The 15831-nt window shown below is 34.5% G+C and overlaps 1 protein-coding gene across 1 annotated transcript in view; it reads left to right on the plus strand.

Annotated features, from left to right (window-relative positions):
- LOC113234720 (gonadotropin-releasing hormone receptor) overlaps positions 1–15831 on the plus strand; it is a 205784-nt gene that overhangs the window by 138700 nt on the left and 51253 nt on the right. The window contains exon 2 of the mRNA XM_026470178.1: positions 11962–12663. Within this exon, the coding sequence (XP_026325963.1) occupies positions 11998–12663 (666 nt within the window). The 5' untranslated portion in view covers positions 11962–11997. The remainder of the gene's footprint in view (positions 1–11961; positions 12664–15831) is intronic.

The following is a 15831-nucleotide window of genomic DNA, read 5'->3' on the forward strand; positions in this document are numbered from 1 at the left end:
CGCGCTATTTACCATAAGGAAGTCCTGTCCCAAAATAAGGAGCTCATCACCATCGCGTAGCGAGAGGTACTTTTATAAATTTAAACTGGAATAATCTTCAAAACTTGCTTTATTGCACTTTTTTACATATTTTCAGCGTTGGGTTACATTACGAACTCTCAAGATGTTCTCTTCTTATCTCATTTTTTTAAAACACATTCTAATTACAAAACTATATTCACTCAGCCAGTGATTCTACTCATAGAGTAGAGCCTAGACTACAATACGCATCATCAGACACATTTCAAAAATTTGAATTTTTTTTTAATAAACGCACACACTCAACATAGCCCGCACTGGGGAAAACGTATATATTATTACATTCAGCTTTCGAGATTTCCACTGTAAGACATGTTTTGCGGTAATTCCAACTCCCAAAATAGACGATAAAGCTTATCATTCGGTCATCTCAACCATTCAATTCCCCAGGACTTTACTTAGAAGTTTGTGGGCAAACCGAATGTCTTTAATGTACTGCAACTGTTGGCTAGAACAATCTAGACGTTTCTCCATCTATTTACGGCTTGATATTTATTTTCTCTAGTTTCTGCTTCAATGAATAAAATTTCGACTGAGACAATCAAAGATAAACAATCGTTTTTTAAGAGAAACATGTTTATTTAGAAGGATATCGGACGAAAATGTAAAAGGATTTTCTTTTCTTTTTTAAGTACTTACAACCATTATATCGTACCGCTTATGGAAGAATGGCATAAGTGGAGTTACGTCAAAAATGTTTAATGCTCCATTAGATACAGAAATCCACCACACCCCATATCCTCTCCAATTCTTGTAACTCTTAACTACAATATTAATCGATAGAGATACAAGAATTGGAGACTATGTCTGTTGTTCTTGATTTTAGCCTATCTAGATACTTTTGTAACCTTAGACAACTGACCTTGCCGTCAAGGTGGTCTTATACCACACTACAACCCTACGTGGCATGTAATATCACGTATGGGATGGAATGAATTTGCCACTGCCAGTGCGCCTTTCGGCGAAACCAAATTCCGTTTTGTATGGTCCGGTATCTCGATTTCGCTCTTGCGAGACACAGCGCGGTATTTTTCGCTACCCACAGCAGTAGTGAATATCACTTCCACCTGAATAGGCTTTTACTTTTTGGTAATGTCTCGTACAATAAGCACGTAGAAGTGTTATTTATTTTCTGTGATGACCTTTTACAAAAAGTAAATACTTTGATATTATAAAAATTTTGTGTGATACGCATGTCAGTCGCTTCTCGGTTTTACACAAATATTAGTGCAAAATACTTTTTATTACAGTTGCTCAAAACGTGGTACTTTTCGTACTACAAATCGTGCCGATAGTTAGATTTTCGCACTAGTGCCTTTTACTGTTCCATTTTTTTTAATTTACTGTTGTTTCAAGTCTCAAACATAGAACTAAAGAGGTTGTATATTTATTTAATATTTATGTACTTTATGACGTAAGTCATTCGTCATTAAAACTTATATTTACTTGCAAACACCTTATTTGTTTAAATTGAATACCTGTTTTATAAAACAACGGATTACATTTAAAATATCAAAATATTTGTGTAATGTAATATCGTAAATGTTATAATGTAATATCGCACTTGTATCAAAAATAACTATCGAAGTTACTATTCGTAATTTTATATTTGAAGAATATAACAATAATATGGTTCTCTCACATATTCTCGAAAAGTTTACAATTTGAAATTGTATTTAAGATATAAAAACACGTTGTACATTTTTTCGAAATAAATCCATCAGCTACAAAGTTACTGAAGTTTTTACTGTTTTTATTTTTCCTATAATGTTGGCGTTTTGATAATTATACTTGTTTATTTGTTGGGGGCTTCAATATCTTGAACGTTCTATAAAAAGATCGTCGTGTGTTTATGATTAATGCTATATCTGTTACCTTCAATCAATCAAATATTGAAAACTCAATTAATCTAAAAAGAAGAGATAATCGGTTTCTGTGTAAATATCCTTGTCAATTAGAGCGACAGCTAATAAATTAGCAAGCCCTGTAATAAAAAGTATTTAATATATTCAGGCCTACACTATGTCAATGTTAGTGTACCAACTTAAGAGTTAGTGTATCAGCAAATAATGAAATCTAAAATAAAATTGGGTCAGGTGGGGTAAGAGAAACACCGTGAGACGAGGGATTTGAAGCTTTAACTCATAATCTAAAGAATTTTGCACTATAGTCTCTCAGTTAATAAAAAGATAAACAAATTAGTTTAAATGATTTTAAAGAGGTGAAGAAAAAAAACATATTTGACAGTTGTTAAATCTTGAGAACACGAGGTATACGTTTGGGGAAAGAGAAACGTTAGCACAATTTCCACATTTTCGGCAAATACATCGTAATTATTAAATTTAGAGTGATTTTGTTTATCAGAATGAGTTTGTTTATCTGCTTTACATGTTTTACCAATCAACAATTTGGTAAAACATGTAAAGTAGATAAACAAATTCAAATTTAGTGTACCTACTTCAAAACTCTAATAAGACTATCTGTAATTCCTAAAGCTCAAAGCTCAAAGACACAAAGTAGTATGTTACTCTTACTACTATTCTACTTTTTGACCACCCTTGGCAAGCATTATACTGTACGCCGTCAGTATAAGAACTCGTCTGAATATATTTTTACAAATCTCAGTGCCTGAGTAGTGGGTAGTTTTCTCACTTACAATGCATATCCTCAAACGTGGCGTATATGCAACCAATCTACCGCTGCTTTTATACAATAACGCTGTATTACAGAATTCTTTTGACGTAAGATGGGTGATTTATTCACGATAAAGTTCACTTGCTCTGCTCATCGCTGTATGCTTAGTTCAAGTCGTAGTATTCTAGTATAAAAGCAACGTCATGTATTATGAAACACGAACATAAATGGCCTACTAACATCACAGGGATGACGGCGTTTATCTTCAAAGCATATCAATGGATAAGACATTCCGAAGTGTAAGATATTTCAGAGGCTTAATAATCTGACATTGTAAGATACTATAATGTTAAGCTTAACGCAGTTTACCGGCTTTTGTGACATAAGAAAATCAATCTTCTTAGATTACACAAATGATGTTGTATCGATCCTGGAGATATACTTGTATATGCGATATCGCTGCGTTCTTTTGTCCGTCGTCGATTCCTAACAATTGTCGCGATAGTAATTTTATGGCACGTCGTATGTCTCATTTTTCTTATCGTATCTATGTAATGCATGTGTTGCATGAAATGAGCCTCCCCGCACGACATACCATTCTTCTCCTATACGCCTGGCGCACGAATACTGTCATCACGATGACTCACGGTTCCAGCACTAGTATCATTTAAAGATTAAAATAAATTGTCTACATTACCGGCACTCAATGATGCCCATTTTGACAGATTACAAAAGTGAGGTCAAATCTTAATTCATTATCGGAAAAACATAACCAACTGCGAGTCACATCTATAAGTTTTTAAATTTATACCTAACTAGTATTGCAAGACGTAGCTGATTAAAATGTTTTGATAAAACGAAAATAAAAATGTTTACTTAATATATCGTCAATTCGATACTGCTTTGTTTTGCACTGAGCTTTAACGCGAGGTCGCCGGAGATAGAAGTTGTGCTGACCAGCGATCCCATAAGTGACGTTCATGTTAGATTTTATTACACCTATATAGATAACAACAAATTCCACGTGTTTGTCTATGTATGTGTCCATGGCACCCGCGACAAAGAGTTTCCCTAGTGCGGGGCTATGTTGAGTGTGTGCGTTATTGTTATCCTGATGAACCTATAGCAACAAATAAAGTCCTGGTGTATAACATAATATATGTCGAAGTGACGGCCGTTAGAGAGACGTTGAAGAAAATACTCTCGATTTAGTCAGGAATTATTTGATAATTGGCTTATTCACTCTTCGTTATCAATTTGTACAGCCGGTGTTGAAATAATAACGTCAGTTGATTGCAATTAATTGTTTTATCCACTGTTTGCAGTAAATAATTCGAAAGTACTAAAAATGGATCAGGTTAAAACGGATTCTAAATATCAAGCGGTATTTAGAATCCGTTTTAACCTGATTTGAATTGAAATATTACGTATTCACTTTCCAATCAACTTACATCCTAAATGCTCTTTTGTCAATATGCGCTCGTTTAAGAGCATTCATCGTCAACTTCACTTCTTATTTTCATATGGTAACCCTGCCAACAACTATCATGTCATAACATCACGTCAGAGGGCTGATTTAACTGAACAGGTTTAAACTACACCAGCGCCTCCTCTCTGCGACCTTACCCAGTTTGAACTATCAAACTGACGCATAACGTGACATTTGTAAACAAAGAAACCATGATCAAGACTAGTTAATCGTTAGCCTAATAAACCGTTTATCCAATAATTACAAAATAACACGTAATAATATTAGCTAAGATTTATCCTCTCGTAAAGAACATTCCGTAAACAATAAACCGAATTGTGTTACATTACGTTTAAAGTGATAACTGGCTCCAACAATATAATATACATGTGGTGATTTGCATTTTTCGCCATATTTACGGAGGTTACTCTATATCATAAACAACCCAAATCACAAAAAGATATTGTTATTATTATTTAGTTGCGGTATACATCGATTCGCAATCACCCGTGCTGTCATACGGCGGACCGACTCTCTTACTCTCTTATTATCTCTTTCTCAAATGCAAGCGGGCGCCTCATCAATCAGTGCGCTGTCATTCGTGCGTGGTTTGAGAGATTTGGCGTTCACCAGAACTGTATTACTATCAAGGTAGCGCTCCTTTCGATTATGGACTGCAAGTGTGCGACTAATGGGGTGATGTGAAATGTTTAGTTTACACGGAGAAGATTACCGAGTGTCGAACAATTCCGCGCAAAAACCGTCGTCGCTTTCAAACTTGTGAAGTCAAATGTGCTAACTCAGAATAAAAAACTTTACTACATAAAATTAGTCACAGAACAGAATCTTTTTTTTTTAATATTTTTACATGATTTATTAATATTTATATTATCGATTTCTTAAGTATGGCGAGAATGCAAATCAATACACTGTATACATGAAATATGATAAAAGGATACACCATACAAAACTTACAAAGTACACTTGCTTCACATTACGTAGTATAATGCAAAGTTACAAGTTCAATAATCGATGTAGGCCATATCTTTCCAACTAACATGCAAGTTTTAAATTGTTAATACTTTCACGTCGTTCGAAAGAAAGTAGTGGGTAATTTTTTTTTTCTAATTCAAAATTTACATTATTAATAAACTTTCTTCAATGTTCATTTCCTATAATAATAATAATAGCGCACACTCTCAACATAGCCCCGCACTAGGGAAACCCTGTGTCGCGGGTGCCATGGACACATACACAAATTACACCCAAACTCACGAGAGAAATAAATGTAGGCCATACAAATATTTCTCCCGGCCCGGGAATCGAACATAGGACCTCTGCGTGGCAGTCCGGCATGGTAACCGTTCGGCCACGGAGGCAGTTAAAAGTCCTATTTCTTCAATATTGTTCATACATAATTTTTTGTATGGTGAAATATACATCTTTTGTATTTACTTAAAAGATATGTAGTCTTACTTATGATTTGTAAAATACTCCAAAAATGTCTGAAAACGTTTGCTATTTACTTCTTTTGTAACTCTGTTCTGAGTTATTAGTTATGATATCGATGATATTACTTTGTGTGTGCAGTACGTTATATGTAATACTTATAATAATATTTTTAATTCCTTTTCACTTTCATTTAAGATTTCCTTTTGATTCGTTTATTACACAAATTGGGGTACTCGGAATTTTGTATTAAAGAGTCTTCAAAATGACAAGATCACTCTAACTCCAGCGTCATCAACGACTTCGTATATTTTTATGGTCTCTTTGTACTTTATATTATTTGCTCTGTACTACCTATTAAAATATTATATAGCTGTCGACTGACAATAGCTTCTCACTAACACGAGTTTGTGTACTTTGTTTTTTAACTGTCTTGCAAAAAGGAGGAGGCTCGACTGTATTTTTTTGTGTACGTTACGCAATTACCCGAATTCATTTTTTGTTAGGAAGGGGTACCTCAGTAGTAGTCCCATTCAAATTTATAGAAAATATTACACCTCTAAGGGTAGCAAATTAGGGGATGAATCCGGATTATTGATTTCACCCACTTTTCGTTAACCGATTTCAATAAAACTTGGCAAATAGATGTAATTCCATAAACTTTTGAGAACGGGTTTCTTTAAATAAAAAGGTTATATTTATTTCCTTTAGTAACAGTCTGTGGACACATTATCTACATACTTATTAAACTCAGCCAGAAAATGATGACCGGAATACAATGTGGTTGGTGCTCCATACCCACGTAACTCATGTGTATATTACCTTTGCCCATGAGCACAGAATAAACAAAAGAATATTTGTGCTTAATAAGGATAAATAGGGAAATAAAGATCAGAAATAATCTAATTATTGCAGTTCCATAAGTGATATATAATTTATGGAACTCTGTTCGTGCAGTTACACTATAACTTTATCTGCTTTTTTCACATGGTCTGTGGCTTTTTTCTTAGTAAGGTATTAAGTACAAGTTTACTCAAATGTGAAACAAAAATAAATATTTTATATAAGTGCGCAAAAATAAAATCAAACTTAGCAAAGAAAATTTTAGAACTCATTTTCAAATGTCTTGTGTACTTTTTACAATATGCGCCAGACAACCACACCAATAGTCTGGTCTTAAACAGGGACTTCCGTACACTATGAGTACCAGAGCTACGGAATTCACTCTGGGACACTTTACATCCAGACCAGGACCAATTTACCGGAAATCGAACGGGGGTCCCGGAATATAGTGCCCACCACCTTACACCTAGATCGTGTTTTTTTTATAATATGATATATTTAATAAATGGATTTTTAACCTAAACCATTTGAATTCCTTTTAGTGGTTTGAAAAAGGGAAGGTGCCTCAAACTGGGAAAACGTTTGGATTTATAAATTAACGTTAAAATACTGAGCTCTGAAAGCTTTAATCAAAAACATGGGATTAACCTCAATCACGACGAGCTCTAATACGATTATTATTTACGTTCCATTTGAACCGTGGCAGCTGAATAGGTATGACAAAACGCCGTTTGCAAAACGCTGTAGCGAACTGCAGCGGTCGCTATTGTATTCCTAACTTTTTTAATTTTTAACTTTTAAATTTTTCCAGTAAAATTCTAAATTTAAGTGTACTTGTATTTGGCGCCTTTCGTGATATATTTATGTCATTCTCATCAAGTATTTATGTAACCAGAAATAGAGACGGAATGCTAATTAATTTGTTTGAAAACTATTCTGCCAAATCATTATGGTGACAATTGCGCTCCAATTGGCTAGCCCGAATTAGAAACAATTGACGAGTCTCGTCAATTGTTTCACTTCAAATCAAGCAGTTTAACTTGAGCTTTACTATAATGGACGAAAATTGAAAAATTACATAATATTTAATATTTAATTGCCAATGAAATGTGATTCCGTCTGTTTTGTAATTAGATGTTTTGCTGTTTTTCTCACACCACGCAATGGAACAGCCGCCCATTGTTAGAGATACCTATTATCTTTATTACAATAAATATAGAATATATTTGGAATATACGGAGACGTACAAACAGGTCATTTGTTGACACTGTACTATTTCAGCTTTCTAATTTGTGATTTCAACTCAAGATTTCAGTTGATATTCAAAAGTGACATAAGGTGCATTTGCCTGATGAGTTGCCAGGGATAGATGACCCTTATTTCGTCTCGATTTCTGGTTATATACTCGATGGTCATTCTACTGTCATTATAATCTGCTACCTTCTTAAGGGCTACATACAATAGAATTAGTGGGAACGAAAGATAAATTATACTAAACGCAAACTAGAATGATACCTGTCACACTTCATTTCACATTTGTCATAGGGATTAGGTAAAGTCAATTTTATTTTTAGTGTATTTGATTTTTGAAGCAATTGTTCTCTATTATACTTTTATTTTTCTTGACGTATTCTGAACGACGTATATGTGTGAAATATTTTAAAGGCATACAACACGCAACTTAATTCAAATGCAATTTCAATATATATTATAGGCAATTTAAAAAAAAAACATTTAACATAATCATTAATTTTTAGGTTTCAAAAAGTAATAACACTGACAAGTTAATTCATTGCCTATGATTAAAATTCGTACTTTGGGATTGAATAATCACACTATTTTTATGAATTAAAATATCTAAAACTTTTATGGATTTACCTCATCTCTAGCAAATGCAGTGTAATGAAATAACCTCTGCATATTGTAGTAAAATATGTTTTTTCGCTCATTTCACACAAGTGGAAATTGGTTTGGTGTAAACGTGTTTGACTTATCGGAACTTACCCTAACAAAATGCATAGCTGAAACATCATTAAACGATTTCAATATTCTAAAACTGGGGTATAGCTTTTTATGATATCTCTAAAAAATATTTTGTCCTTAGCTGGGTTTTAGTTAGCAGACGACAGTGTAGTGATACGAATTGATCCTGCCTTTCAGCCCCCGTCATCTAAACATCAACACAAAGTTTCTCTAGACAACGCATGGTCTTGTCAGCTTAACTGTTTGTTACGACTTATGTTTTTAGTCGATGTTAAGGGATCTATCTACTGTACTGTAGCTAAATTAAGTTTTGTAGACTTTAATGCGGCATAGTCTGGTGTAACGGCCTGGTATTCGCAACTCGATCACTAGGTTAGACCACCAAACTTTGCGTGTACACGAGTTTGTGTACTTGTTTTTTTAACCGATTTGAAAAAAGGAGGAGGCTCGCCTGTATTTTTTTGTATACGTTACGCAATTACTAAAAATTCATTTTTTGTTGGGAAGGGGTACCTCAGTAGTGGTCCTATTTAAATGTATAGAAAATATTCCACCTCTAAGGGTAGCAAATTAGAAGATGAATCCGGTCTATTGATTTTACCCACTTTCCGTTAACCGATCTCAATAAAACTTGCCAAATAGATGAATTTCCACAAACTTTTGAGGTCGAGTTTTTTGAATAAAAAGGTTATATTTATTTCATTTATTAACATAGTACTGTTCTATGGACACATTATCTACACATTTATGGAACTCAGCCCGAAAATTATGACCAGAATACAATGCGGTTGGTGCTCATACCTACGTAACTCACGTGTATATTACCTTTACTCATGAGCATAGAATAAACAAAAGAATATTTGTTCTTAATAAGGATAAATAGGGAAATAAAGATCAGAAATAGTCTGATTATTTCTGTTCCATAAGTGATATTATAATTTATGGAACTCTGTTCGTGCAGTTACACTATAACTTTATCTGCTTTTTTCACATGATATGTAGCTTTTATCTTAGTAAGGTATTACAGCTTTGGTCAAATGTGAAACAAAAAGAATATTTTATATAATTGCGCAAAAACAAAATAAAGCTTGGCAAAGAAAATTTTAGAAGTCATTTTCAAATGTCTTGTGTATTTTTTACAATATGCGCCAGACAACCACACCAATAGCCTGGTCTTAAACTAGGGACTTCCCTATACTATGAGTACCAGAGCAACGGAATTCACTCTGGGGCAACAGTGGCGAGGCGTCCACATAACTCGATACCCACCGGCTTGCTTAAAATTTTCCACGTATTATCAAATATCATGAATATTTTAAAGTAATTTACTATATTTTGTGCTCACTTTTACGTATAGAATAGAACCAGTGAAATAAAGTGTACTAGTATATATTATTAACTTCAGGTCAAGGAGCACTATCTCCAAGCCAAATGCTAACTAAGCTTTAACATTATTGTTAAGTAACAGAAATATAAATTGCTCATGATAAAATAAAATATTCATCGATAACCTGTTTGAGTTCAGCTGTGCAAATATGCATTACTAGTTTAGGTTACAGCGTAACAACTGTATCATATGTTGTAGCAAAAATAAACGTCGCTGTCTACGTGATAAAATTGCTATAAAATTACATTCCGTAGTAAACTTATTCACCTTGTGAACCTCGAATTTTAAAACGTGTTCTTAACCTTACTCCATAACCCGCTGGACCTTAAGTCTGCTGATTTTAAAATCAACTCAGTTGTGTGGCGATAGTGTTAATGGCAGGATTTTGTACGTTTGGTATTCTTCTAAAAGTTAAGAGTATGGAGCCTTAGCGAAAAGAAAGAAAAGGCTAGGTCCACATAAAGAAGGATGGCGATAGCCCGTGTATTTTGTGACCCAGTGTTTTTAACGAAGTGCATTAAGGAGACCTATCAATACTTGTGATTCATTATTAAAGCATCAAAAAAGCTAATTGAGTACAGCCTGTATAAGCTGGGGCTATAAAGTTGATATAGGTTATGTTTATAACATTGTCCTGTATTTCGCTTCAGATGTTTGTTCGTAGTGTAGAAAAGAACAAGTTTTTGGTTTGTTCCCAAAAATAATAAAGAACTTCCCGAATATTTCCAAATCTGCCAAACTCTGCCACATTTAATAAACTTATCATGTTCTGCAGCAACGAAAATGAATAAAAATTTAATCAGCCAAAATAATAACAATAACAATAACAACACAAAATGGCAGAAATCTACCACATATGGTCACACTGTTCTCAATATCAATGTGACATTGACATTGGCTAGAAGTCAATTGTCAAAACGTTCCTTTGCAACTTTCATTATCTCTCATTTAAATATTTTCTAAATATTTTTGTCACATTGTGCTCTATTTTTTTCCTACTGTTTAATTGATTATTTCATTAGGTATTTTATAGCTTTAATGTTTTATATGTGTACTATAAAATAACCAATACTTCAGGTATGTAAACATTCAATCATGCTTAAAATGAAACTTGCGTACAAGAACGTTACCTAATCTACGGTGGCACTGAATCAATTGCCTTGTGTTCTTGCATCTATTCTAAAATACAATGTTTTACAATTTTTTTATTCCCGACTTCTAAAAATATACAAAAATATATAGATAACTAGGCATAAACTAAAACGCAAAATTATACTGGCAAAGTCCATAAACGGCTCTTCGACGTTATTGGGCCAGCTTTCGCCATGAATCTTTATTAACAAGTTGAAAACGAAACGGCTGTAACAAAATAATAAAACGATTTAAAAAAAGTACAATCAGTATAAAGCGCTCCCTACTTAATAGTCGATATACGTGCAGACACTTACCCCAATAGGACCTATATCTAATTATTTAAAAACAGTAAATACATACATAATATTTCCTTTATCGAGGGGTTTGATACCTGTAAATCTAAATGTGGTCATACGGTGGATATTGTTGTAATTTAATATGAGATTTGTGACACTAACTTACATTGTTTTTATTACATTACTTACACTATTTGTAGGGGAGTCAGGAGACACTATAATAGAGTTATAATATAACATTATTGTGTATAACATTGGAGTCGAAGCTACAAAATCTCGATCATCGCAGAAAAGTGGACTGCTTGTTGGTTTTTAAATGTCGTGTAAATTGTAACGGGTTTATATTCGACACTGGAAAGGTACAACGTCTAACGTACATTTGGAAAATATTATACGAGAGCGATTAAAGCAATTGTCTTAAGAAAAAAATTAGAACTCGATTTTTATTTCATATGTAGAAAAGTTTCAGCTTTTCCATATAATCAAATTAGATTTATGATATTAAAAAAAAAAGAAACTTTAAATCGCTCTCCTGTAATATTCTCCAGATGCACGTTAGACGCTTTACCTTTCCATCGCGAATATGTACAAACTTTAACTCAGAATTTAATCAGAAAAGTATTTGCTCGTCTCAAATTCCGTCACTATTTCTTGACTAAACTTATAACGGTGTTATCTTATTGTTTCAGATTACCAAATCGTTTGCAAAACACGCATGACGAAACATGGACAACGCAGGCAACAATACCACATCACTTGAAGACGTGATCTTCTATCTCAGCGAACTTAAGCAGAACCGAGCGTTCACCAACGAAGTTATGTCAGCTTATGATATATGGCCTATAGAAAAATGTATAGAGGCACATCTTATTAACGAGACTAATACTGATGACGCAAACAACCTCCTATACACTTATAATGGCACTCAGCTAAAGTGCTTGGAACACGCACCAGTGTTAACCAAAAGTATTATAATTAGAGCTAGCGTATTGTCAGCTATGGCCATTCTTTCCTTTTTCGGTAATGTGGCCACTATTATAAGTTTGAAATTGGGAAAACGAAGCCGAGGAAGAGTGAGACCATCTTGGACAGCTATATACAGTTTAATTTTTCAGTTGAGTGTAGCAGATTTGTTAGTGACTGTGTTTTGCATAGCTGGTGAAGCGGCGTGGTCATTTATGGTACAATGGTACGCGGGCAATGTGATGTGCAAATTGTTCAAGTTCTTGCAAATGTTCGCTTTGTATTTGAGTACTTTTATTCTGGTACTGATTGGCGTGGACCGATGGCTCGCTGTCAAATATCCAATGAAAAGTATGGCAACAGCTACGCGGAGTGGAAGATTGGTCGTAATTGCTTGGGTCCTGAGTTTCCTGTTCAGTATACCACAGGTCAGTAAATAGCCTCTACAAACTTCACAATTAAATGTACCTTCATGCTTTAATAAATTCCTCTTTACCTAAGTTAGAAGATTAGTCAATAATAAATTGTTTTGGAAACAATGTGAATTGCTGTTAATAATTTCACCTTAATAGCCAGCTCCCCAGTTTTTAAATTGAAGTGCTCGAGAAAAAAATCTGTTGTTATCTTCATAAATGATTGCGCACTCCAATTCTGATGAGTGACGGACAGCCATTATTATTAGCATACAAAATGGTATATTTCACGGTACTTGTTTAGCTACATTTGCAAATTATTTTTTGTCCAGTGTAATAAATTGTATTTCGAAGTATCACGCAACTACAAAGCCGTATTGTTTTTATAGACGCGCAATAAAAGATCTAACGCTTTGCGGTGTGATATTGCCACTCAACGACCCTATGAACATTTCACGACCTCGGTGACCTAACGTTTTGCACCGTGGGCACTGGATGAGGTTGTCCCGAGCACAATTTCCGGTTGGACCAATTTGGGAGATTATTTTTTTTTGTGTGTATTAATTCCGTTGCCCTGGTACTCATAGTACAGAAAATTTCCTAGTTTTTTTTATGATACCAAGTGACTGAATGAACACGTTGTGATTCTGGTGGTAAGCGCTACGCCTGTCCATAGCAGCTGCTGTGCCACTTAGATCTTTAGAGCGTAAAGGTCTGAGGGGCACCGCCAAAGTGTCCGGCACCCTGAGACGTAAATAGACAAGTACCTTGTGCCTATAATTTCACCAGTGCCCTTAACATTCAAAACCGGGATGCAGTAATGCTCATAATTACTGCTTGGCGGCAGAAATAGATAAGGTGGCAGTACTTCCCTGGACGAACTCTTTCATAAGAACTCTACTACTTCTCAAGAGTGTTAGCCCAAGTGTGGTGGTTTTGTTGTGGTTGTCACGTTATTATGTTATTACTATTTATTTGACGTTAAAGGTCAAATAACACCTCAAAATTCACTTCAGCCATAGAACACCGAAGTAAAATTGTTACCAGAGACATCTAAATTGCCTATTACCCGTTGAGGTAACTAATAAAATCACACAGGCAGAAAAAGCAACAACTGAAACCACAAGAAGTAATTACCAGATTTACGTGTTTATGCCTTCATTACCTTTCGCTTTAACTTCAATACACTGGGGTAATTAAAAGTTTCATCTGTCAGGACAAGCCTTTTCAATTTAAAATACTTCACTAGGTTCATAGGAAGTTTCTGTGTAAAATTAGAATTTCAAACTAGGCAATTTACTTCGGAACTCTGATTGTTGAGTTTTTACGTAAAACTGGAAAAATTTTAATCACTTATTGTTATTGATAAAATTAGTCAATTAAATTTTAATTTTGATGAATCTTCGTATCCTGTGTGTGTCACGCATCACGCATCACGCATTTACAATTCACTGCCATGCACATGTCTCGTACAAGAATCAGGTTATAAGTGCAACCCGCGGACATAACGTAGAATTCTTTACATCTAGGCTATTACTCATATTGTTCTTATGTTTATATTACTTGCCTTTACCTTGGAAATCTATAACACGAAGATCATTTTAATGTATCCGCTGCTACTTAGTCTCAAAACAAATCCATGAAAACCTGAATCACCAAAAGTTTTTACAGACTATACCGATCTACTTACTTTTTAATCTGTTACCAAGTTTTTATTACCTATTTCAATAATTTTACTACCATGATGGCTGTACCGTCAATACTGTTTTGGATATACTATTGATGAAACAAATGAAAGCCATGTAGTGGCGAAGCGCTTTGTAGTTTGTAGAAGCAACTGGCCCACCTGATATTTTGACATTTTATAATCGTTCGAATACTTTACAAACTTTTGCTGAAGTGAAAATAAAACATGACAACAACTCACGAAAGTTTTACCGCAGTCGAATAAATAATGATTAAAAGTATAAATATAGATAAGCATTCGACATTTGGAAATAGATTTCAATGATTCTTTTTTTATTGAAAAGGGTACCCCCAGTTCTGGTATTGAAGAAAATATTCCAACTCTAGGGGTGGCAAATTAGCGAAAGCGGTTATCCAAAATTTTGAGAAAGTTATAAATGTATAGTGTGTTGTGGCCCTAAGACGACTTTTGCAATTACGTGGTTGTTAAAATCGGATGTGTCCTCAATAACAACTGCAATTTTCCGTTATTGCCGCTATAAAATTGTACGTATAAAATCTTTCATTAGAATCACTTATCACATAAACTGTTTAGCCAAAAATCTTAATAATAGGGGTTAAAGTATGAAATTGCCGATTTGTACTGAAAATCTAAATTGTTTATTTTTTAAATTTTTAACAAATTTATTTAATCAAAATAGTTGCCATTATTATCTATACATTGCTGCCATCTAATGGGAAGGTTATTAATGCCTTTGCGAGAGAACTCCGACGATCTAGACTGCACAAACTGTGTGAAAGCATTTTGTACTGCCTCCTGGGAAGAAAACTTCTTGTCACGTAGATAATTGTCCAAATCACGAAAAAAATGGTAGTCCGTTGGAGCAAGGTCTGGTGAATACGGAGGATGACGAATGGTTTCTAACTGCAGTTCCTGAAGGGTCAAAATGGTTTCTCGTGCTGTGTGAGGTCTCGCGTTGTCGTGGAGCAATAATGGTGAAGATCGATTCGTGAGTCGGGGCTGTTTTACTGCTAGTTTTGTCAACATGGTTCGGAGTTCGGCACAATAGACATCTGCCGTTATTGCTTGACCAGATCGGAGAAAACTATAGTGAATAACACCATGCTGAGACCACCAAACAGTTACCATTACCTTTTTATTGGTAAGTTTTGCTTTAGGACACTGTTGTGGCATTTGACCTGGGGTCAGCCATTGCATTTTTCTTTTCCGGTTATCATAAAGAATCCACTTTTCATCACATGTTACAATTCGATCCAATATTCCTTCATTTCTATACCGGTTCAACAAGGCAACACAAGTTTCAACACGCGTTTCTTACTGCAGATCAGTCAAATCATGAGGCACCCATTTTTCGTATTTTTTTATTTTATTGATTTGACGCAAGTGAGTCAATATTGTGGGTAAGGTAACGTTAAACCATGCCGCTAATTCCTGGGTAGTTTGACTAGGATCGGCTTCCACTATCTCTCTTAATT

This window comes from Hyposmocoma kahamanoa, unplaced genomic scaffold (assembly GCF_003589595.1).
Source record: "Hyposmocoma kahamanoa isolate Upper Pololo Valley unplaced genomic scaffold, ASM358959v1 86, whole genome shotgun sequence".
Taxonomy (NCBI): domain Eukaryota; kingdom Metazoa; phylum Arthropoda; class Insecta; order Lepidoptera; family Cosmopterigidae; genus Hyposmocoma; species Hyposmocoma kahamanoa.